The sequence below is a fragment of the Crinia signifera genome, chromosome 2 (assembly GCF_055691185.1).
Source record: "Crinia signifera chromosome 2, ASM5569118v1, whole genome shotgun sequence".
Lineage (NCBI taxonomy): Eukaryota > Metazoa > Chordata > Amphibia > Anura > Myobatrachidae > Crinia > Crinia signifera.
The window spans coordinates 399,340,591-399,364,493 of record NC_139218.1 but is presented as its reverse complement, the minus strand read 5'-3'; the positions used below and the strand labels follow the sequence as shown (position 1 = coordinate 399,364,493).

The following is a 23,903-nucleotide window of genomic DNA, read 5'->3' as shown; positions in this document are numbered from 1 at the left end:
TGTGTGCGGGTAATGGCAGGCTGCTGTGTATAGTGACACTGTGTGCGGGGAATTGCAGGCTGCTGTGTATAGTAACACTGTGTGCTGGGAATGGCAGGATGCTGTGTATAGTAACACTGTGTGCGGGGAATGGCGGCCGGCTGTGTATAGTGACACTGTGTGTGGGGAATGGCAGGCTGCTGTGTATAGTGACACTGTGTGCGGGGAATGGCAGGCTGTTGTGTATAGTGACACTGTGTGCGGGGAATGGCAGGCTGCTGTGTATAGTGACACTGTGTCCGGGGAATGGCAGGCTGATGGGTATAGTAACACTGTGTGCGGGGAATGGCAGGCTGCTGTGTAAAGTGACATTGTGTGCGGGGAATGGCGGCCTGCTGTGTATAGTTGCACTGTGTGCGGGGAATGGCAGGCTGCTGTGTATAGTGACACTGTGTGTTGGGAATGGCAGGCTGCTGTGTATAGTGACACTGTGTGTGTGGAATGGCAGGCTGCTGTGTATAGTGACACTATGTGTGGGGAATGGCAGGCTGCTGTGTATAGTTGCACTGTGTGTGGGGAATGGCAGGCTGATGGGTATAGTAACACTGTGTGCGGGAAATGGCAGGCTGCTGTGTATAGTGACATTGTGTGCGGGGAATGGCGGCCTGCTGTGTATAGTGACACTGTGTGCGGGGAATGGCGGCCGGCTGTGTATAGTGACACTGTGTGTGGGCAATGGCAGGCTGCTGTGTATAGTGACACTGTGTGCGGGGAATGGCAGGCTGATGGGTATAGTAACACTGTGTGCGGGGAATGGTGGCCGGCTGTGTATAGTGACTCTGTGTGTGGGGAATGGCAGGCTGCTGTGTATAGTGACACTGTGTGCGGGGAATGGCAGGCTGCTGTGTATAGTGACATTGTGTGCGGGGAATGGCAGGCTGCTGTGTATAGTGACACTGTGTGCGGGGAATGGCAGGCTGATGGGTATAGTAACACTGTGTGCAGGGAATTGCGGCAGGCTGATGGGTATAGTGACACTGTGTGCGGGGAATGGCAGGCTGCTGTGTATAGTGACACTGTGTGTGGGGAATGGCAGGCTGCTGTGTATAGTGACACTGTGTGTTGGGAATGGCAGGCTGCTGTGTATAGTGACACTGTGTGTGGGGAATGGCGGCCTGCTGTGTATAGTTGCACTGTGTGTGGGGAATGGCAGGCTGCTGTGTATAGTGACACTGTGTGTTGGGAATGGCAGGCTGCTGTGTATAGTGACACTGTGTGCTGGGAATGGCAGGCTACTGTGTATAGTGACACTGTGTGTGTGGGGAATGGCAGGCTGCTGTGTATAGTGACACTGTGTGCGGGGAATGGCAGGCTGCTGTGTATAGTGACACTGTGTGCGGGGAATGGCAGGCTGATGGGTATAGTAACACTGTGTGCGGGGAATGGTGGCCAGCTGTGTATAGTGACACTGTGTGAGGGGAATGGCAGGCTGCTGTGTATAGTGACACTGTGTGCGGGGAATGGCGGCCTGCTGTGTATAGTGACACTGTGTGCGGGGAATGGCGGCCTGCTGTGTATAGTAACACTGTGTGCGGGGAATGGCGGGCTGCTGTGTATAGTGACACTGTGTGCGGGGAATGGGCGGCTGCTGTGTATAGTGACATTGTGTGCGGGGAATGGCAGGCTGCTGTGTATAGTGACACTGTGTGCGGGGAATGGCAGGCTGATGGGTATAGTAACACTGTGTGCAGGGAATGGCGGCAGGCTGATGGGTATAGTGACACTGTGTGTGGGGAATGGCAGGCTGCTGTGTATAGTGACACTGTGTGCGGGGAATGGCAGGCTGCTGTGTATAGTGACACTGTGTGTTGGGAATGGCAGGCTGCTGTGTATAGTGACACTGTGTGCGGGGAATGGCGGCCTGCTGTGTATAGTTGCACTGTGTGTGGGGAATGGCAGGCTGCTGTGTATAGTGACACTGTGTGCGGGTAATGGCAGGCTGCTGTGTATAGTGACACTGTGTGCGGGGAATTGCAGGCTGCTGTGTATAGTAACACTGTGTGCGGGGAATGGCAGGATGCTGTGTATAGTAACACTGTGTGCGGGGAATGGCGGCCGGCTGTGTATAGTGACACTGTGTGTGGGGAATGGCAGGCTGCTGTGTATAGTGACACTGTGTGCGGGGAATGGCAGGCTGCTGTGTATAGTGACACTGTGTGCGGGGAATGGCAGGCTGATGGGTATAGTAACACTGTGTGCGGGGAATGGCAGGCTGCTGTGTAAAGTGACATTGTGTGTGGGGAATGGCAGCCTGCTGTGTATAGTGACACTGTGTGCGGGGAATGGCAGGCTGCTGTGTATAGTGACACTGTGTGTTGGGAATGGCAGGCTGCTGTGTATAGTGACACTGTGTGCGGGGAATGGCAGGCTGCTGTGTGCTGTGTATAGTAACACTGTGTGCGGGGAATGGCAGGCTGCTGTGTATAGTGACACTGTGTGTTGGGAATGGCAGGCTGCTGTGTATAGTGACACTGTGTGTGTGGAATGGCAGGCTGCTGTGTATAGTGACACTATGTGTGGGGAATGGCAGGCTGCTGTGTATAGTTGCACTGTGTGTGGGGAATGGCAGGCTGATGGGTATAGTAACACTGTGTGCGGGGAATGGCGGCCTGCTGTGTATAGTGACACTGTGTGCGGGGAAGGGCGGCCGGCTGTGTATAGTGACATGTGTGTGGGGAATGGCAGGCTGCTGTGTAAAGTGACACTGTGTGCAGGGAATGGCAGGCTGCTGTGTATAGTGACACTGTGTGCGGGGAATGGCAGGCTGCTGTGTATAGTGACACTGTGTGTGTGGAATGGCAGGCTGCTGTGTAATGTGTATAGTGACACTGTGTGTGGGGAATGGCAGGCTGCTGTGTATAGTGACACTGTGTGTGCGGAATGGCAGGCTGCTGTGTATAGTAACACTGTGTGTGGAGAATGGCAGGCTGCTGTGTATAGTGACACTGTGTGTGGGGAATGGCAAGCTGCTGTGTATAGTGACACTGTGTATGCGGAATGGCAGGCTGCTGTGTATAGTAACACTGTGTGTGGAGAATGGCAGGCTGCTGTGTATAGTAACACTGTGTGGGGAATCGCAGGCTGCTGTGTACTGTGTATAGTAACACTGTGTGTGGGGAATGGCAGGCTGCTGTGTACTGTGTATAGTAACACTGTGTGTGGGGAATGGCAGGCTTCCCATGTGCGTTTTTAGTATATTATTGACCCCGAGTATGTACCGTGATGTTACGCAGGATACAGGCCGCAGTGCGCGAACACTGAGTCTGTATACAGAGCAGACTGCGCTGAGTGATGTGACATGTGACACATGTATACTGCGTGTTTGTATACTGCGTGTTTGTATACTGCGTGTGACTGAGGCTGTATACGGAGCAGACTGCGCTGAGTGATGTGATATGTGACACATGTATACTTTGTGTGACTGAGGCTGTATACGTAGCAGACTGCGCTGAGTGATGTGATATGTGACACCTGTATACTGTGTGTGACTGAGGGTGTATATGGAGCAGACTGCGCTGAGTGATGTGATATGTGACACCTGTATACTGTGTGTGTGACTGAGGCTGTATACGGAGCAGACTGCGCTGAGTGATGTGATATGTGACACCTGTATACTGTGTGTGACTGAGGCTGTATATGGAGCAGACTGCGCTGAGTCATGTGATATGTGACACCTGTATACTGCGTGTGACTGAGGCTGTATACGGAGCAGACTGCGCTGAGTGATGTGATATGTGACACCTGTATACTGTGTGTGTGACTGAGGCTGTATACGGAGCAGACTGCGCTGAGTGATGTGATATGTGACACCTGTATACTGCGTGTGACTGAGGCTGTATACGGAGCAGACTGCGCTGAGTGATGTGATATGTGACACCTGTATACTGCGTGTGACTGAGGCTGTATACGGAGCAGACTGCGCTGAGTGATGTGATATGTGACACCTGTATACTGTGTGTGTGACTGAGGCTGTATACGGAGCAGACTGCGCTGAGTGATGTGATATGTGACACCTGTATACTGTGTGTGACTGAGGCTGTATACGGAGCAGACTGCGCTGAGTGATGTGATATGTGACACCTGTATACTGCGTGTGACTGAGGCTGTATACGGAGCAGACTGCGCTGAGTGATGTGATATGTGACACCTGTATACTGTGTGTGTGACTGAGGCTGTATACGGAGCAGACTGCGCTGAGTGATGTGATATGTGACACCTGTATACTGCGTGTGACTGAGGCTGTATACTGAGCAGACTGCGCTGAGTGATGTGATATGTGACACCTGTATACTGTGTGTGTGACTGAGGCTGTATACTGAGCAGACTGCGCTGAGTGATGTGATATGTGACACCTGTATACTGCGTGTGACTGAGGCTGTATACGGAGCAGACTGCGCTGAGTGATGTGATATGTGACACCTGTATACTGTGTGTGTGACTGAGGCTGTATACGGAGCAGACTGCGCTGAGTGATGTGATATGTGACACCTGTATACTGTGTGTGACTGAGGCTGTATACGGAGCAGACTGCGCTGAGTGATGTGATATGTGACACCTGTATACTGCGTGTGACTGAGGCTGTATACGGAGCAGACTGCGCTGAGTGATGGGATATGTGACACCTGTATACTGCGTGTGACTGAGACTGTATACGGAGCAGGCTGCACTGAGTGATGTGATATGTGACACCTGTATACTGTGTGTGACTGAGGCTGTATAAGGAGCAGACTGCACTGAGTGATGTGATATGTGACACCTGTATACTGCGTGTGACTGAGGCTGTATACGGAGCAGACTGTGCTGAGTAATGTGATACGTGACACCTGTATACTGTGTGTGACTGAGGCTGTATACGGAGCAGACTGCGCTGAGTGATGTGATATGTGACCCCTGTATACTGTGTGTGACTTAGGCTGTATACGGAGCAGACTGCTCTGAGTGATGGGATGTGACACCTGTATACTGTGTGTGACTGAGGCTGTATACGGAGCAGACTGCGCTGAGTGATGGGATATGTGACACCTGTATACTGCGTGTGACTGAGGCTGTATACGTAGCAGACTGCGCTGAGTGATGTGATATGTGACACATGTATACTGTGTGTGACTGAGGCTGTATACGGAGCAGGCTGCACTGAGTGATGTGATATGTGACACCTGTATACTGCGTGTGACTTAGGCTGTATACGGAGCAGACTGCTCTGAGTGATGGGATATGTGACACCTGTATACTGTGTGTGACTGAGGCTGTATACGGAGCAGACTGCGCTGAGTGATGGGATATGTGACACCTGTATACTGCGTGTGACTGAGGCTGTATACGTAGCAGACTGCGCTGAGTGATGTGATATGTGACACATGTATACTGTGTGTGACTGAGGCTGTATACGGAGCAGGCTGCACTGAGTGATGTGATATGTGACACCTGTATACTGCGTGTGAATGAGGCTGTATACGGAGCAGACTGCACTGAGTGATGTGATATGTAACACCCGTATACTGCGTGTGACTGAGGCTGTATACGGAGCAGAATATGCTGAGGGATGTGATATGTGACCCCTGTATACAGAGCAGACTGTGCTGAGCGATGTGATATGTGACACCTGTATACTGGGTGTGACGGAGGCTGTATACGGAGCTGAGTGATGTGATATGTGACACCTGTATACTGCGTGTGACTGAGGCTGTATACGGAGCAGAATGTGCTGAGTGATGTGACATCTGTATACTGCGTGTGACTGAGGCCGTATACAGAGCAGACTGCGCTGAGTGATGTGAAATGTGACACCTGTATACTGCGTGTGACTGAGGCTGTATACGGAGCAGACTGCACTATGTGATGTGATATGTGACACCTGTATACTGCGTGTGACTGAGGCTGTATACGGAGCAGACTGCGCTGAGTGATGTGACACCTGTATACTGCGTGTGACTGAGGCCGTATACAGAGCAGACTGTGCTGAGTGATGTGATATGTGATATGTGACATCTGTATACCGCGTGTGACTGAAGCTGTATACGGAGCAGACTGCGCTGAGTGATGTGACATCTGTATACCGCGTGACTGAAGCTGTATACGGAGCAGACTTCGCTGAGTGATGTGATATGTGACACCTGTATACTGCGTGTGACTGAGGCTGTATACGGAGCAGACTGCGCTGAGTGATGTGATATGTGACATCTGTATACTGCATGTGACTGAGGCTGTATATGGAGCAGACTGCGCTGAGTGATGGGATGTGACACCTGTATACTGTGTGTGACTGAGGCTGTATACGGAGCAGACTGCGCTGAGTAATGTGACATCTGTATACCGCGTGCGACTGAAGCTGTATACGGAGCAGACTTCGCTGAGTGATGTGATATGTGACACCTGTATACTGCGTGTGACTGAGGCTGTATACGGAGCAGACTGCGCTGAGTAATGTGACATCTGTATACCGCGTGTGACTGAAGCTGTATACGGAGCAGACTTCGCTGAGTGATGTGATATGTGACACCTGTATACTGTGTGTGACTGAGGCTGTATACGGAGCAGACTGCGCTGAGTGATGGGATATGTGACACCTGTATACTGCGTGTGACTGAGGCTGTATACGGAGCAGACTGCGCTGAGTAATGTGACATCTGTATACCGCGTGTGACTGAAGCTGTATATAGAGCAGACTGCGCTGAGTGATGTGATATGTGACATTTGTATACTGCGTGTGACTGAGGCTGTATACGGAGCAGACTGCGCTGAGTGATGTGATATGTGACACCTGTATACTGCGTGTGACTGAGGCTGTATACAGAGCAGACTGCGCTGAGTGATGTGATATGTGACACCTGTATACTGTGTGTGACTGAGGCTGTATACGGAGCAGACTGCGCTGAGTGATGTGATATGTGACACCTGTGTACTGTGTGTGTGACTGAGGCTGTATACGGAGCAGACTGCGCTGAGTAATGTGACATCTGTATACCGCGTGCGACTGAAGCTGTATACGGAGCAGACTGCGCTGAGTGATGGGATACGTGACACCTGTATACTGTGTGTGACAGAGGCTGTATACGGAGCAGACTGCGCTGAGTGATGTGATATGTGACACCTGTATACTGCGTGTGACTGAGGCTGTATACAGAGCAGACTGCGCTGAGTGATGGGATACGTGACACCTGTATACCGCGTGTGACTGAGGCTGTATACGGAGCAGACTGCGCTGAGTAATGTGACATCTGTATACCGCGTGTGACTGAGGCTGTATACGGAGCAGCCTGCGTATGTGACACCTGTATACTGTGTGTGACTGAGGCTGTATAAGGAGCAGACTGCGCTGAGTGATGGGATATGACACCTGTTTACTGTGTGTGACTGAGGCTGTATACGGAGCAGACTTTGCTGAGTGATGTGATATGTGACACCTGTATACCGCGTGTGACTGAAGCTGTATACGGAGCAGACTGCGCTGAGTGATGGGATACGTGACACCTGTATACTGTGTGTGACTGAGGCTGTATACGGAGCAGACTGCGCTGAGTGATATGATATGTGACCCCTGTATACTGCGTGTGACTGAGGCTGTATACGGAGCAGACTGCGCTGAGTAATGTGACATCTGTATACCGCGTGTGACTGAGGCTGTATACGGAGCAGCCTGCGCTGAGTGATGGGATACGTGACACCTGTATACTGTGTGTGACAGAGGCTGTATACGGAGCAGACTGCGCTGAGTGATGTGATATGTGACACCTGTATACTGCGTGTGACTGAGGCTGTATACAGAGCAGACTGCGCTGAGTGATGTGATATGTGACACCTGTATACTGTGTGTGACTGAGGCTGTATACGGAGCAGACTGCGCTGAGTGATGTGATATGTGACACCTGTATACTGTGTGTGTGACTGAGGCTGTATACGGAGCAGACTGCGCTGAGTAATGTGACATCTGTATACCGCGTGCGACTGAAGCTGTATACGGAGCAGACTGCGCTGAGTGATGGGATATGACACCTGTTTACTGTGTGTGACTGAGGCTGTATACGGAGCAGACTGTGCTGAGTGATGTGATATGTGACACCTGTATACCGCGTGTGACTGAAGCTGTATACGGAGCAGACTGCGCTGAGTGATGGGATACGTGACACCTGTATACTGTGTGTGACTGAGGCTGTATACGGAGCAGACTGCGCTGAGTGATATGATATGTGACCCCTGTATACTGCGTGTGACTGAGGCTGTATACGGAGCAGACTGCGCTGAGTTATGTGATATGTGACACCTGTATACTGCGTGTGACTGAGGCTGTATACGGAGCAGACTGCGCTGAGTGATGTGATATGTGACACCTGTATACTGCGTGTGACTGAGGCTGTATACGGAGCAGACTGCGCTGAGTAATGTGACATCTGTATACCGCGTGTGACTGAGGCTGTATACGGAGCAGCCTGCGTATGTGACACCTGTATACTGTGTGTGACTGAGGCTGTATACGGAGCAGACTGCGCTGAGTGATGGGATATGTGACACCTGTTTACTGTGTGTGACTGAGGCTGTATACGGAGCAGACTGCGCTGAGTGATGTGATATGTGACACCTGTATACTGTGTGTGACTGAGGCTGTATACGGAGCAGACTGCGCTGAGTGATGTGATATGTGACACCTGTATACTGCGTGTGACTGAGGCTGTATACGGAGCAGACTGCGCTGAGTGATGTGATATGTGACACCTGTATACTGCGTGTGACTGAGGCTGTATACGGAGCAGACTGCGCTGAGTGATGGGATATGTGACACCTGTATACTGAGTGTGACTGAGGCTGTATACGGAGCAGACTGTGCTGAGTGATGTGATGTGACACCTGTATACTGTGTGTGACTGATGCTGTATACGGAGCTGACTGCGCTGAGTAATGTGACATCTGTATACCGCGTGTGACTGAGGCTGTATACGGAGCAGACTGCGCTGAGTAATGTGATATGTGACACCTGTATACTGCGTGTGACTGAGGCTGTATACGGAGCAGACTGCGCTGAGTGATGTGATATGTGACACCTGTATACTGTGTGTGACTGAGGCTGTATACAGAGCAGACTGCGCTGAGTGATGTGATATGTGACCCCTGTATACTGTGTGTGACTGAGGCTGTATACGGAGCAGACTGCGCTGAGTGATGGGATATGTGACACCTGTATACTGCGTGTGACTGAGGCTGTATACGTAGCAGACTGCGCTGAGTGATTTGATATGTGACACCTGTATACTGTGTGTGACTGAGGCTGTATACGGAGCAGACTGAGCTGAGTGATTTGATATGTGACACCTGTATACTGTGTGTGACTGAGGCTGTATACGGAGCAGACTGAGCTGAGTGATTTGATATGTGACACCTGTATACTGCGTGTGACTGAGGCTGTATACGGAGCAGACTGCGCTGAGTGATGTGATATGTGACACCTGTATACTGCGTGTGACTGAGGCTGTATACGGAGCTGAGTGATGTGATATATGATACCTGTACACTGCGTGTGACTGAGGCTGTATACGGAGCAGACTGTGCTGAGTGATGTGATATGTGACACCTGTATACTGTGTGTGACTGAGGCTGTATACGGAGCAGACTGCGCTGAGTGATGTGATATGTGACACCTGTATACTGCGTGTGACTGAGGCTGTATACGGAGCAGACTGCGCTGAGTGATGTGATATGTGACACCTGTATACTGTGTGTGACTGAGGCTGTATACGGAGCAGACTGCGCTGAGTGATGTGATATGTGACACCTGTATACTGTGTGTGACTGAGGCTGTATACGGAGCAGACTGCGCTGAGTGATGTGATATGTGACACCTGTATACTGTGTGTGACTGAGGCTGTATACGGAGCAGACTGCGCTGAGTGATGTGATATGTGACACCTGTATACTGCGTGTGACTGAGGCTGTATACGGAGCAGACTGTGCTGAGTGATGTGATATGTGACACCTGTATACTGTGTGTGACTGAGGCTGTATACGGAGCAGACTGCGCTGAGTGATGTGACACCTGTATACTGCGTGTGACTGAGGCTGTATACGGAGCAGACTGCGCTGAGTGATGTGATATGTGACCCCTGTATACTGTGTGTGACTGAGGCTGTATACGGAGCAGACTGCGCTGAGTGATGGGATATGTGACACCTGTATACTGCGTGTGACTGAGGCTGTATACGTAGCAGACTGCGCTGAGTGATTTGATATGTGACACCTGTATACTGTGTGTGACTGAGGCTGTATACGGAGCAGACTGAGCTGAGTGATTTGATATGTGACACCTGTATACTGTGTGTGACTGAGGCTGTATACGGAGCAGACTGAGCTGAGTGATTTGATATGTGACACCTGTATACTGCGTGTGACTGAGGCTGTATACGGAGCAGACTGCGCTGAGTGATGTGATATGTGACACCTGTATACTGCGTGTGACTGAGGCTGTATACGGAGCTGAGTGATGTGATATATGATACCTGTACACTGCGTGTGACTGAGGCTGTATACGGAGCAGACTGTGCTGAGTGATGTGATATGTGACACCTGTATACTGCGTGTGACTGAGGCTGTATACGGAGCAGACTGCGCTGAGTGATGTGATATGTGACACCTGTATACTGCGTGTGACTGAGGCTGTATACGGAGCAGACTGCGCTGAGTGATGTGATATGTGACACCTGTATACTGTGTGTGACTGAGGCTGTATACGGAGCAGACTGCGCTGAGTGATGTGATATGTGACACCTGTATACTGTGTGTGACTGAGGCTGTATACGGAGCAGACTGCGCTGAGTGATGTGATATGTGACACCTGTATACTGTGTGTGACTGAGGCTGTATACGGAGCAGACTGCGCTGAGTGATGGGATATGTGACACCTGTATACTGCGTGTGACTGAGGCTGTATACGGAGCAGACTGCGCTGAGTGATGTGACACCTGTATACTGTGTGTGACTGAGGCTGTATACGGAGCAGACTGCGCTGAGTGATGTGATGTGACACCTGTATACTGCGTGTGACTGAGGCTGTATACGGAGCAGACTGCGCTGAGTGATGTGATATGTGACACCTGTATACTGCGTGTGACTGAGGCTGTATACGGAGCTGAGTGATGTGATATATGATACCTGTACACTGCGTGTGACTGAGGCTGTATACGGAGCAGACTGTGCTGAGTGATGTGATATGTGACACCTGTATACTGCGTGTGACTGAGGCTGTATACGGAGCAGACTGCGCTGAGTGATGTGATATGTGACACCTGTATACTGCGTGTGACTGAGGCTGTATACGGAGCAGACTGCGCTGAGTGATGTGATATGTGACACCTGTATACTGTGTGTGACTGAGGCTGTATACGGAGCAGACTGCGCTGAGTGATGTGATATGTGACACCTGTATACTGTGTGTGACTGAGGCTGTATACGGAGCAGACTGCGCTGAGTGATGTGATATGTGACACCTGTATACTGTGTGTGACTGAGGCTGTATACGGAGCAGACTGCGCTGAGTGATGTGATATGTGACACCTGTATACTGCGTGTGACTGAGGCTGTATACGGAGCAGACTGCGCTGAGTGATGTGATATGTGACACCTGTATACTGTGTGTGACTGAGGCTGTATACGGAGCAGACTGCGCTGAGTGATGTTATATGTGACACCTGTATACTGTGTGTGACTGAGGCTGTATACGGAGCAGACTGCGCTGAGTGATGTGATATGTGACACCTGTATACTGCGTGTGACTGAGGCTGTATACGGAGCAGACTGTGCTGAGTGATGTGATATGTGACACCTGTATACTGTGTGTGACTGAGGCTGTATACGGAGCAGACTGCGCTGAGTGATGTGACACCTGTATACTGTGTGTGACTGAGGCTGTATACGGAGCAGACTGCGCTGAGTGATGTGATATGTGACACCTGTATACTGCGTGTGACTGAGGCTGTATACGGAGCAGACTGCGCTGTGATGTGATATATGACACCTGTATACTGCGTGTGACTGAGGCTGTATACGGAGTAGACTGTGCTGAGTGATGGGATATGTGACACCTGTATACTGCGTGTGACTGAGGCTGTATACGGAGCAGACTGTGCTGAGTGATGTGATATGTGACCCCTGTATACTGCGTGTGACTGAGGCTGTATACGGAGCAGACTGTGCTGAGTGATGTGATATGTGACACCTGTATACTGTGTGTGACTGAGGCTGTATACGGAGCAGACTGCGCTGAGTGATGTGATATGTGACACCTGTATACTGTGTGTTACTGAGGCTGTATACGGAGCAGACTGCGCTGAGTGATGTGATATGTGACACCTGTATACTGTGTGTGACTGAGGCTGTATACGGAGCAGACTGCGCTGAGTGATGTGATATGTGACACCTGTATACTGTGTGTGACTGAGGCTGTATACGGAGCAGACTGCGCTGAGTGATGTGATATGTGACCCCTGTATACTGCGTGTGACTGAGGCTGTATACGGAGCAGACTGTGCTGAGTGATGTGATATGTGACACCTGTATACTGTGTGTGACTGAGGCTGTATACGGAGCAGACTGCGCTGAGTGATGTGATTTGTGACACCTGTATACTGCGTGTGACTGAGGCTGTATACGGAGCAGACTGCGCTGAGTGATGTGATATGTGACACCTGTATACTGCGTGTGACTGAGGCTGTATACGGAGCAGACTGCGCTGAGTGATGTGATATGTGACACCTGTATACTGCGTGTGACTGAGGCTGTATACGGAGCAGACTGCGCTGAGTGATGTGATATGTGACCCCTGTATACTGCGTGTGACTGAGGCTGTATACGGAGCAGGCTGCGCTGAGTGATGTGATATGTGACACCTGTATACTGTGTGTGACTGAGGCTGTATACGGAGCAGACTGCGCTGAGTGATGTGATATGTGACACCTGTATACTGTGTGTGACTGAGGCTGTATACGGAGCAGACTGCGCTGAGTGATGTGATATGTGACCCCTGTATACTGCGTGTGACTGAGGCTGTATACGGAGCAGACTGTGCTGAGTGATGTGATATGTGACACCTGTATACTGCGTGTGACTGAGGCTGTATACGGAGCAGACTGCGCTGAGTGATGTGATATGTGACACCTGTATACTGCGTGTGACTGAGGCTGTATACGGAGCAGACTGCGCTGAGTGATGTGATATGTGACACCTGTATACTGCGTGTGACTGAGGCTGTATACGGAGCAGACTGCGCTGAGTGATGTGATATGTGACACCTGTATACTGCGTGTGACTGAGGCTGTATACGGAGCAGACTGCGCTGAGTGATGTGATATGTGACCCCTGTATACTGCGTGTGACTGAGGCTGTATACGGAGCAGGCTGCGCTGAGTGATGTGATATGTGACACCTGTATACTGCGTGTGACTGAGGCTGTATACGGAGCAGGCTGCGCTGAGTGATGTGATATGTGACATCTGTATACCGCGTGTGACTGAGGCTGTATACGGAGCAGACTGCGCTGAGTAATGTGACATCTGAATACCGCGTGTGACTGAAGCTGTATACGGAGCAGAACAGAACCTGTACGGGATAAAGCTGCGGCACTTCATGTACTGATCAGAGACTCAGTCACACCTATGTCACATCGCATTGCGTCGGCGTGTAGACAGATTTGCGTAAGGTGCCCAATGCTGACAGACACTGCACGTTGTATGAGGACACAGCTGTATACCAGGTAACAGGCTGCCATCTTGTCACATTAGTCACCCTCCATTGCAGAGGCTTCGGGCTGTATTCACCTTGCTAGAGACCCAGTAGAAGTAATGGACGTTGCACCAGAGAAACGCGTTGTGTGGTTCCTACATGTGTTGTGCTCCTTGCAGGCCCTGTGTGTTGCTGTGACCACCAGTGATCTGACGGAGACCCAGGCCCTGGTCTTCTGTGGGGCGGACATCCACTGCAGGTCCGAGGATCTGTTCTACTCGCAGCCGCTGGAGCTGGCTCAGCAGGCGGGACAGTGGCTGCAGGAGGAACTTCTCAAACAGAACAGGACATCAGGTGAGGAGTATGGGCAGGGGTGGGATGTAGATCCGGCGGGGTGTCCTCTGCGGCCTTATTCAGTGCCCTCTCCTGTGGTTTGGAATTTAATGGTACAGCCATGACGCTGGGGAAAGGTTTATTGGCAGAATCAGTCAGTGCTGTGTGCGTGACAGGAAGCCGCCATTTTGGTGGAATGTGATATTGTCCATTGTCTCCGCAGGGACATACAGTATACATGATATAATACAGGGTGATACGTTACGTGGTCTGTATTTACTAGTACAATGGCTGTGGTAATTCCATGTAGAGGCGGTGGTCTCTGCTGCTCAGAGGTGTAAGTTGTGGTGATGGGACGAGACAGAACATGTCCCGCTCATATTCCTGTAATCATCCGGCGCCTGCACGAGACGCGGCAGGGTTGTCAGGACGTGTATAGAGTACGGAAGTCTGCAGCTTCATAAACATTGTGTACAGAGGTAGAACCCAGCAGTGTGTGTGCCCTGACTGTGCCGCGTGCGCCCTGGCTGTGCCGCGTGTGCCCTGACTGTGCCGCGTGTGCCCTGACTGTGCCGCGTGCGCCCTGACTGTGCCGTGTGTGCCCTGACTGTGCCACGTGCCGCGTGTGCCCTGACTGTGCCGCGTGCGCCCTGACTGTGCCGCGTGCGCCCTAACTGCTGCGTTACAAGGTGGGAAAAGTCCAAGCCTTAAATTAGCAGCCTTACGACATATCCAATCGGGCACCGAATGGGATATGTCGTAAGGCTGCTAATTAAAGGGAATATCCCTCAGACAAGAGAATACAAAAAAAAAAAGTAGCGCTAAACAACAGGATTAAAATAACATGATATTTAATAATAAACAATGAGGCGCACTGAGTATTAACAAGTGATATAAAACGGGATGCAGTTCAAATCCCGGAGGTCGGAATCCCAGCGTTCAAAAAAATCCCCACACTTTCTCCCTCCGTGGGTGTCCACGACACCCATATGTGTGGCGAGCACAGCATGCCCGCGCGTGGGGGGACCGCCCTTGTCGGTATTGCGGTTTCGGGATTTTGAACGCCGGGATTCCGACCGGGATTTCATATCAATCCCATATAAAATACAGCTCTATAATTCATTCAGAAAAGTGTCCAAGCTGCCTTGTGTTTCATATCACTTGTTAATACTGTTCTGTTTATTATTACATATCATGTTATTTGAATCCTAATATTGTTTAACGGTACTTTTTTCATTTGTGTTGAGGGTGGGTTTGAAAAATGACAGTTGGAAGCCAATTGGCTGCTGCTTTACCTCCGGCCACTTTATTACTTCACCAGGCTTAATAAATCTTCCTCGATATGCGTTATCACCTATTTGTCTCGTTAGAGCAACAAGCACTCAGCAAGTGACAGTGTCGCAGAGACCAGACCTTGTGACTATGGCCACAAAGTTCCCATTGTTTACTGGGAGACAGGATGCTGCGGGGAGGTGCTGCCATCTTGTGGTGGATGGTGGTACAGCTGCTGTACACTTACTAGCGGCTCTGTCGCTAGCATAGAAAACAGAATGTGACAGCAGATCTAGTCTGCCTATGTGCATGTACAAAAGGCTTATTTTTTTTTTCTTGGGAGCCAATTAACCTACCAGCATAATTTGTGTGGGAGGAAACCGGAGCACCCGATGGAAACCCACTCATGTACGGGTAGAATATACAAATGACACACAGTTAGGGCCGTGGTGGTAATTAATCCCATGAGTTTACGCCGTCCGTACATTTACACCTACAGCAGATTAACGCTTGCAGTTCCAGAACGGCCTTTGACAATATACCAAGCTAAGGAAACACACAGGAAAATGCTGCTTGCTAGGATAAAAGTACACGTACGATGCCGTTTTCCACCTACACAGCGCGTTTCGCCCCCCGCCTCTTCAGGCCCAGACCGGATACACTGCACCACTCTCCTCTTATTGTCATTGTGTAACATTCCCTTATCACCCAACAGAGATTCCTCGCCTGGACCTGGGCATTAACCTGGAGAGGCAGTATTACGTCATGCATCACTCCATCACGCACAATGGCTACCTGCACAAGACCTCGTCCATGACCAAGCTCGTCACCGACAGGAAGGCCAAGGAAGGTGGGTTCAGTGTCCAGCTTTGTATGTGCAGAGACCACTGCATGAGGGGGGGGGGGATGTAATATGGTTCTGTAGGGAAACCCAGGTGGTCTGCTCTCCAGACATACGGTGAGATCCTACAGATGTTCCGGTCCCTCATCAGCTAGCATACTGTAGGTCTTATGGAAACGCAACAGAATCCCAGCTTCCTTCAGGAACATGTAATCCAGCCTGAGCCTAGAAAAGGGCTAAAAGGCAGTAAAACTGTACGGCAAACGTACAGACAGTGCCAGAAGGGGGGCCGGGCTGTTACTATCGTATGGCTGAAAGCCTCAGAGGCTCAAAGGAAGACCACCAAAGACCACTCCACAGGTGCAGGGGGCTCTCCACCCTCCGTATGTTGGGTGGTGGAAAGGGACTGTATGGACCAATGGCTTCCGAATGACTCACTAACTGTGACTACTAACTGTATCACTCCCCAACTAGGGTGAACCTTGGATTTTGCATAAGATTAGGGGGTTCCAAAAAGTGTCCACACGGGTCCCTAGGTAACTCACCAGCCATTGTTATTTATCCTATGGGAAGCAGAGTTAGGATATCTGTGTGTTAGGCCAATGGGGACTTTCCTGGATGAGGGGAGTCGCAGTACGGAACATTAACCTAATTAATATTTGCACTACTCCGTAATTAAGGTGTGTGGTTTCTGGCCCATCACTATGCAGTATAGCAACACATTGGGGGAAATTTACTAAGGCAAATTCATAAAAAAATAGGTGTATTCGTATCCAGAAATACACCTATGTTTTACACATTCGTATTGACTGGACATATGTATTTACACATTTGATGGTGTCATTACACCATCAAATACGATATTGAAAATACGTCTGCTAATTGCCGGCCAAATACGCCAGGAAAATAGACTTACATTTCCTGGTGTATTTGGCTTTAGCCTGCACGGATCAGTCAGATCCGTCATATCAGTCAGATCCGTCATATCAGTCAGATCCGTCATATCAGTCAGATCCGTCATATCAGTCAGATCCCTCATATCAGTCAGATCCCTCATATCCCTCATATCAGTCAGATCCCTCATATCAGTCAGATCCGTCATATCACTGGAAAAAAGGTTTTTATGAATCCGCACACAATCTTAGGTCAATATTTGATAAAGTCAGCCAACATAAATATCATCAGAAGTAATCGGCAATATAGCCTGTAGTAAAATAAAGTTTAGTAAAATAGTAAAATAGTAAAAGTTTCAGGGAACTCAATTAGGAAAATGGGGTCTTGCAGTAGAGTGCAAGAAAAAGACTGAATTAGTCTTACCTGGGGCACACTTTAGTTAGATATATGTTAAATTGGTTTAATTAAAACGTAACATTTATTTTAAGTTCCTTAAAAAAGGGGGGGGGGGGTGCTTCTTCTGCTTTCCAGCATCTTAAACAAGTATCAGATGCTGGATGAGAGAGATACTTGTTTAAGATGCTGGAAAGCAGAAGAGGAGGGCGGTGAAACAAAAACACATATCTCCTGCTTCTAATGTATCCTCTTTCAAGAAAAGCTCTACAATCAGGTATGCAACAGTAAATATTATAAAATAAAATATTCAAGGTGAAACTAAGGTGGTAAGCAACACAGGAATTGCCAGATATAAAAAGGGTGGTTGAGCAATTAATACAAACCCCTAGAGGCAATTATCCTGATGACATCTGAAATACTAACAATATCTCTCTAATCTTAAAAAAGAAAAATTCTCGCTACTGGAGAGAAAAATGTTTTCTGTGTCTAATAAATAAGGAAAATATTCGAATTGATATTAAAACTGATATCTGTGTGTAACGTCTGTATTGTCTTCAATACTATTAGGATCTGCATCTCACAACCATAAGGTGCGGACCCGAGTGACTAACGTCACCCCCCCCCTTTTTTAAGGAACTTAAAATAAATGTTACGTTTTAATTAAACCAATTTAACATATATCTAACTAAAGTGTGCCCCAGGTAAGACTAATTCAGTCTTTTTCTTGCACTCTACTGCAAGACCCCATTTTCCTAGATCCGTCAGATCCCTCATATCAGTCAGATCCCTCATATCAGTCAGATCCCTCATATCAGTCAGATCCCTCATATCAGTCAGATCCCTCATATCAGTCAGATCCGGCAGATCCCTCATATCAGTAAGATCCGGCATATCAGTCAGATCCGTGCAGGCTTCAGTGTGTAAAAAATAGATAAATAAATAAAAAAAACGGTGTGGGGCCCCCTATCATGGCCGTAACCAGCACCAGGCTCAAAGATTATATACGGCCGCTAGTACGAATCAATACAAATGGATACGCCATCGGGGATTACAATCAGTAGTAGTGGCTAGAACAGCCGTATGCCATCGTATTCATTCGTATTAATGCGGGAGGGGTGGCGCTACGGAGGGTTCCGTGAATCGCGGGAGGGGGCGGGGTCCGCAAATCGCGGTGGGAGGGCTAGAATTGCGGGGGGGGTCGCAAATCACAGGAGGGGGGTGCCGTGAATCGCGGGAGGGGGCGGTGGTCCACAAATCGTGGGATGGGGGGTGTGTCTCGGGGATCCCGCGAATCACGGGAGGGGGGGGGGTCGCGTTTGTCCCACGATTCGCGGGAGGGGGGTCCCTCTTATCACGGATGGGGGGGGTCGTGGGGGTCCCGCGAATCGCGGGAGGGGGCCTGCAAATCACGCGGGGGGCTAGAATTGCGGGAGGGGGGGTCGCAAATAGCAGGAGGGGGGGTGCCGTGAATCGCGGGAGGGGGCGGTGGTCCACAAATCGCGGGAGGGGGGGTCGCGGGAGTCCCGCGAATCACGGAGGGGGGGGGCGGGGGAGGGGGGGTGCAGAAGTAATGGTGGCTGTGGAGTAATGGTGGATGGTGGGCGTGTACTGTAGCCCTGGCTGGGCGGGGGGAGGTGATGTCAGGGGGGTGGAACGTTATACACAAGAAAACGTTATACACATAAAACACTGGTCTTTTCCCTAGGGGGGGCGGGTTTGTGTATCCCGCTGGACGGGAACGTTAGCTACACAGGGGATGAGTGACAGATCTGGCTAAATATATAAGATATATATGTATGTATATATATATATATATATATATATATATATATATACATACAGCGCTGTACAGAGAACATCTGAACATTCAGTGATCTGTCTCTGACCCAACCTGTCAGCACCTTCATATATATATATATATATATGTATAGTATGTCTGGGTTGGAAGTGGTCGTAGTAATAAAATACTAGGGAAGAGCGAGTGTTCTACCTTTGATAAAGTTGCTGGCTACACAGTGAAACGCATCAGCCTGCTATTTTTGTGTGTGTGTATATGTATGTATGTATGTATGTATGTATATGTATATATATATATATATATATATATATATACACAGTGGTGTGTTTTGTATCACCCTTTGTTACAGTGTGTTGTAGTGTTTTGTGTCCTCTTTTGTTACAATGTATTGTGGTGTATTTTGTATTCTCCTGAGTTACATTGTATAAGTATGTATTTTGTATCTGTCTTTGTTCCGGAGTAATGTATGACCCTTTGTTGTCCATCGTTCCGATGCGTTAGGAATGATCCCGTGTTGCGCAGTGTAACACACACATACCTGTATATGTTAGATGTTGTCTTGTGTCATCCCTTTGGCCGCTGTGTCACACGTTGTGTCTGTGTTGCAGAGTTTAGCCGTCGGTGGTGTGTCCTCAATGACGGGACCCTCAGTTACTATGAAAACAATCACAGCTCCGCCCCCAACGGCGAGATCCGGATGGAGGAGATTGTGTGTGTGGCGGTCATCCCTCCGGATACACATGGGTGAGAACGCGTTGTGTAATGGAATAAGCTGCAGGATAGTACATGGGGTATATGGGTCCCTGGCATCTCCCCTAACCCATATATGCTCTGGGATTAGTACAGTATTATGTGTTTGGCCCCTGTAAGAGCTAGTGTTAGGGCCACTGGAATGTAGGAGAGAGGCCTGGATTCATGACACATGAGATCTGTATTATACTACCTGGGTGGTGCGATAGCCTGCTGCCTGGGTCATAGTACCTGGGTGGTGCGATAGCCTGCTGCCTGGGTCATACTACCTGGGTGGTGCGATAGCCTGCTGCCTGGGTCATACTACCTGGGTGGTGCGATAGCCTGCTGCCTGGGTCATACTACCTGGGTGGTGCGATAGCCTGCTGCCTGGGTCATACTACCTGGGTGGTGCGATAGCCTGCTGCCTGGGTCATACTACCTGGGTGGTGCGATAGCCTGCTGCCTGGGTCATACTACCTGGGTGGTGCGATAGCCTGCTGCCTGGGTCATACTACCTGGGTGGTGCGATAGCCTGCTGTCTGGGTCATACTACCTGGGTGGTGCGATAGCCTGCTGCCTGGGTCATACTACCTGGGTGGTGCGATAGCCTGCTGCCTGGGTCTTACTACCTGGGTGGTGCGATAGCCTGCTGCCTGGGTCTTACTACCTGGGTGGTGCGATAGCCTGCTGCCTGGGTCTTACTACCTGGGTGGTGCGATAGCCTGCTGCCTGTGTCTTACTACCTGGGTGGTGCGATAGCCTGCTGCCTGGGTCTTACTACCTGGGTGGTGCGATAGCCTGCTGCCTGGGTCATACTACCTGGGTGGTGCGATAGCCTGCTGCCTGGGTCATACTACCTGGGTGGTGCAATAGCCTGCTGTCTGGTGCGATAGTCTGCTGCCTGGGTCATACTACCTGGGTGGTGTGATAGTCTGCTGTCTGACCCCATGTCCGTTCCTCTCTCCCTACAGGTATGAAAGTACCTTTGAGATATACACGAAGTCGGAGCGTCTGTATCTGTTTGCGGCAGACACCCCGGAGGAGGCCAGGGAATGGGTGAAGTCCATCACTAAGGTACGGGTCGCGGCCTTCACACAGTCACACACAGGCTGCGGCCGTCACACAGTCACACACAGGCTGCGGCCGTCACACAGTCACACACAGGCTGCGGCTGTCACACAGTTACACACAGGCTGCAGCTGTCACACAGTCACACACAGGCTGCGGCCGTCACACAGTCACACACAGGCTGCGGCCGTCACACAGTCACACACAGGCTGCGGCTGTCACACAGTCACACACAGGCTGCGGCTGTCACACAGTCACACACAAGTGCAGGACTGTGGACCGTATGGTCCTCATGTTCCCTACAATCTTACATAACAAGTCATTACCCTGCTTCATTCCTTTTAGTGTTTTATTCCACCAATGGCAGAGGAGCTTCTAAGTTATGACTTTGACCGGATTGGACGGCTACAGTTTAAAGGAGGGCGGAGCCTGGAGCGCACCACGGTGGGCTGGTTTTCCCTCTGCAAGACCAACGTCTACACCTACATAGAAGATAGTGATACGGTGGAAGTCATCAACCTGAAGAAGCTTACGGAGCTTTGTACGTAACGTGTCCTTGACGTGGTCTCTATGTGTCTGATGTTACTGATCCTTTTCTACCAATGTCTATTTCCCTATCGAGTGTAAGCCTACGAGCAGGGCCCTCCTACCTCTCTGTCCTATTAGATTTGTACAGAATATGTGGGCTCTATATCAGTAACTGGTGGGATGGGATATGGGGAGTGACTGGGCTGATGTGCCGGTGTAATGGGATGTTTATGTCCTTTACAGCCACGAAAGACAAAGATGTCCTAGTACTGGTGGAGAAAGGGAGGTGAGTGTCCGTCTTATCTGCTCTGCTCTGGTGATCACTGTAGCTTGGAACCACACATTAGATCACATCTAGCAACTAGATCTGGAAAGGGTTTTGGCCAATCACAGCATCCGATTTTATACAAGATGTTCATGCAAAGATCTGTGTGCCGCCGAGTGTGGGCCTGGAACAGGGGTTTCAGAGTTCCTTATATGACATTGTTGCATCACTACATGGCTGCAGAGAGCGGAGGGCTGTCTCTCTTACTGTATAATGCTATGTAAGGTGTGATAGGAAGCCACCCAATCAGAGGAGGGGGAAGGAAAAAAGATTAGTGACAACTAAGCAAGTAATGGTGAGGCTGTAACCTGAGAGATGATATTGGTGGTCGGAGAGGTGATATTGGTGGTCGGAGAGGTGCTATTGGTGGTCGGAGAGAGGATATTGGTGGTCGGAGAGAGGATATTGGTGGTCGGAAAGGTGATATTGGTGGTCGGAGAGATGATATTGGTGGTCAGAGAGAGGATATTGGTGGTCGGAGAGATGATATTGGTGGTCAGGGAGATGATATTGGTGGTCGAAGAGGTGATATTGGTGGTCGGAGAGGTGATATTGGTGGTCAGGGAGATGATATTGGTGGTCGGAGAGGTGATATTGGTGGTCAGGGAGATGATATTGGTGGTCGGAGAGGTGATATTGGTGGTCGGAGAGATGATATTGGTGGTCAGGGAGATGATATTGGTGGTCGGAGAGGTGATATTGGTGGTCGGAGAGGTGATATTGGTGGTCAGGGAGATGATATTGGTGGTCGGAGAGATGATATTGGTGGTCAGGGAGATGATATTGGTGGTCGGAGAGATGATATTGGTGGTCGGAGAGATGATATTGGTGGTCGGAGAGAGGATATTGGTGGTCAGAGAGAGGATATTGGTGGTCGGAGAGATGATATTGGTGGTCAGGGAGATGATATTGGTGGTCGGAGAGGTGATATTGGTGGTCGGAGAGGTGATATTGGTGGTCGGAGAGATGATATTGGTGGTCGGAGAGATGATATTGGTGGTCGGAGAGATGATATTGGTGGTCGGAGAGATGATATTGGTGGTCGGAGAGATGATATTGGTGGTCGGAGAGATGATATTGGTGGTCGGAGAGATGATATTGGTGGTTGGAGAGATGATATTGGTGGTCGGAGAGAAGACAGATGACATGGTGGTCATAGGGAGGACACGATGGTCATAGGGAGGACACGATGGTCATAGGGAGGACACGATGGTCATAGGGAGGACACGATGGTCATAGGGAGGACACGATGGTCAGAGGGAGGACACGATGGTCATAGGGAGGACATGATGGTCATAGGGAGGACACGATGGTCATAGGGAGGACACGATGGTCAGAGGGAGGACACGATGGTCAGAGGGAGGACACGATGGTCATAGGGAGGACACGATGGTCATAGGGAGGACACGATGGTCATAGGGAGGACACGATGGTCATAGGGAGGACACGATGGTCATAAGGAGGACACGATGGTCAGAGTGATGACACGATGGTCAGAGGGAGGACACGATGGTCAGAGAGATGACACGATGGTCAGAGGGAGGACACGATGGTCAGAGGGAGGACACGATGGTCAGAGGGAGGACACGATGGTCAGAGAGATGACACGATGGTCAGAGGGAGGACACGATGGTCAGAGGGAGGACACGATGGTCAGAGAGATGACACGATGGTCAGAGGGAGGACACGATGGTCAGAGGGAGGACACGGTGGTCATAGGGAGGACACGATGGTCAGAGGGAGGACACGATGGTCAGAGGGAGGACACGATGGTCAGAGGGAGGACACGATGGTCAGAGAGATGACACGATGGTCATAGGGAGGACACGATGATAGGTGATATTCGGCGTAATAGTGGGATGGAATTGGGTAGGGAACCTGCACAGTATTACACTTTAGGACAGCACGGGACGAACATAGCTACTGTTAAAACGTAGAAAAAAAAATGAAACCAACTAATGTACCTGCAATGTGAC

At 50.1% G+C, this 23,903-nt stretch overlaps 1 protein-coding gene across 2 annotated transcripts in view; it reads left to right on the top strand.

The window, feature by feature from the left end:
• ARAP1 (ArfGAP with RhoGAP domain, ankyrin repeat and PH domain 1) overlaps positions 1-23,903 on the top strand; it is a 199,326-nt gene that overhangs the window by 146,153 nt on the left and 29,270 nt on the right. For both annotated transcript variants that reach the window (XM_083170539.1, XM_083170540.1), the window contains 6 exons: positions 13,920-14,094; positions 16,061-16,195; positions 19,883-20,018; positions 20,978-21,080; positions 21,420-21,615; positions 21,846-21,888. In XM_083170539.1, coding sequence (XP_083026665.1) covers positions 13,920-14,094; positions 16,061-16,195; positions 19,883-20,018; positions 20,978-21,080; positions 21,420-21,615; positions 21,846-21,888 — 788 coding nt within the window. The remainder of the gene's footprint in view (positions 1-13,919; positions 14,095-16,060; positions 16,196-19,882; positions 20,019-20,977; positions 21,081-21,419; positions 21,616-21,845; positions 21,889-23,903) is intronic.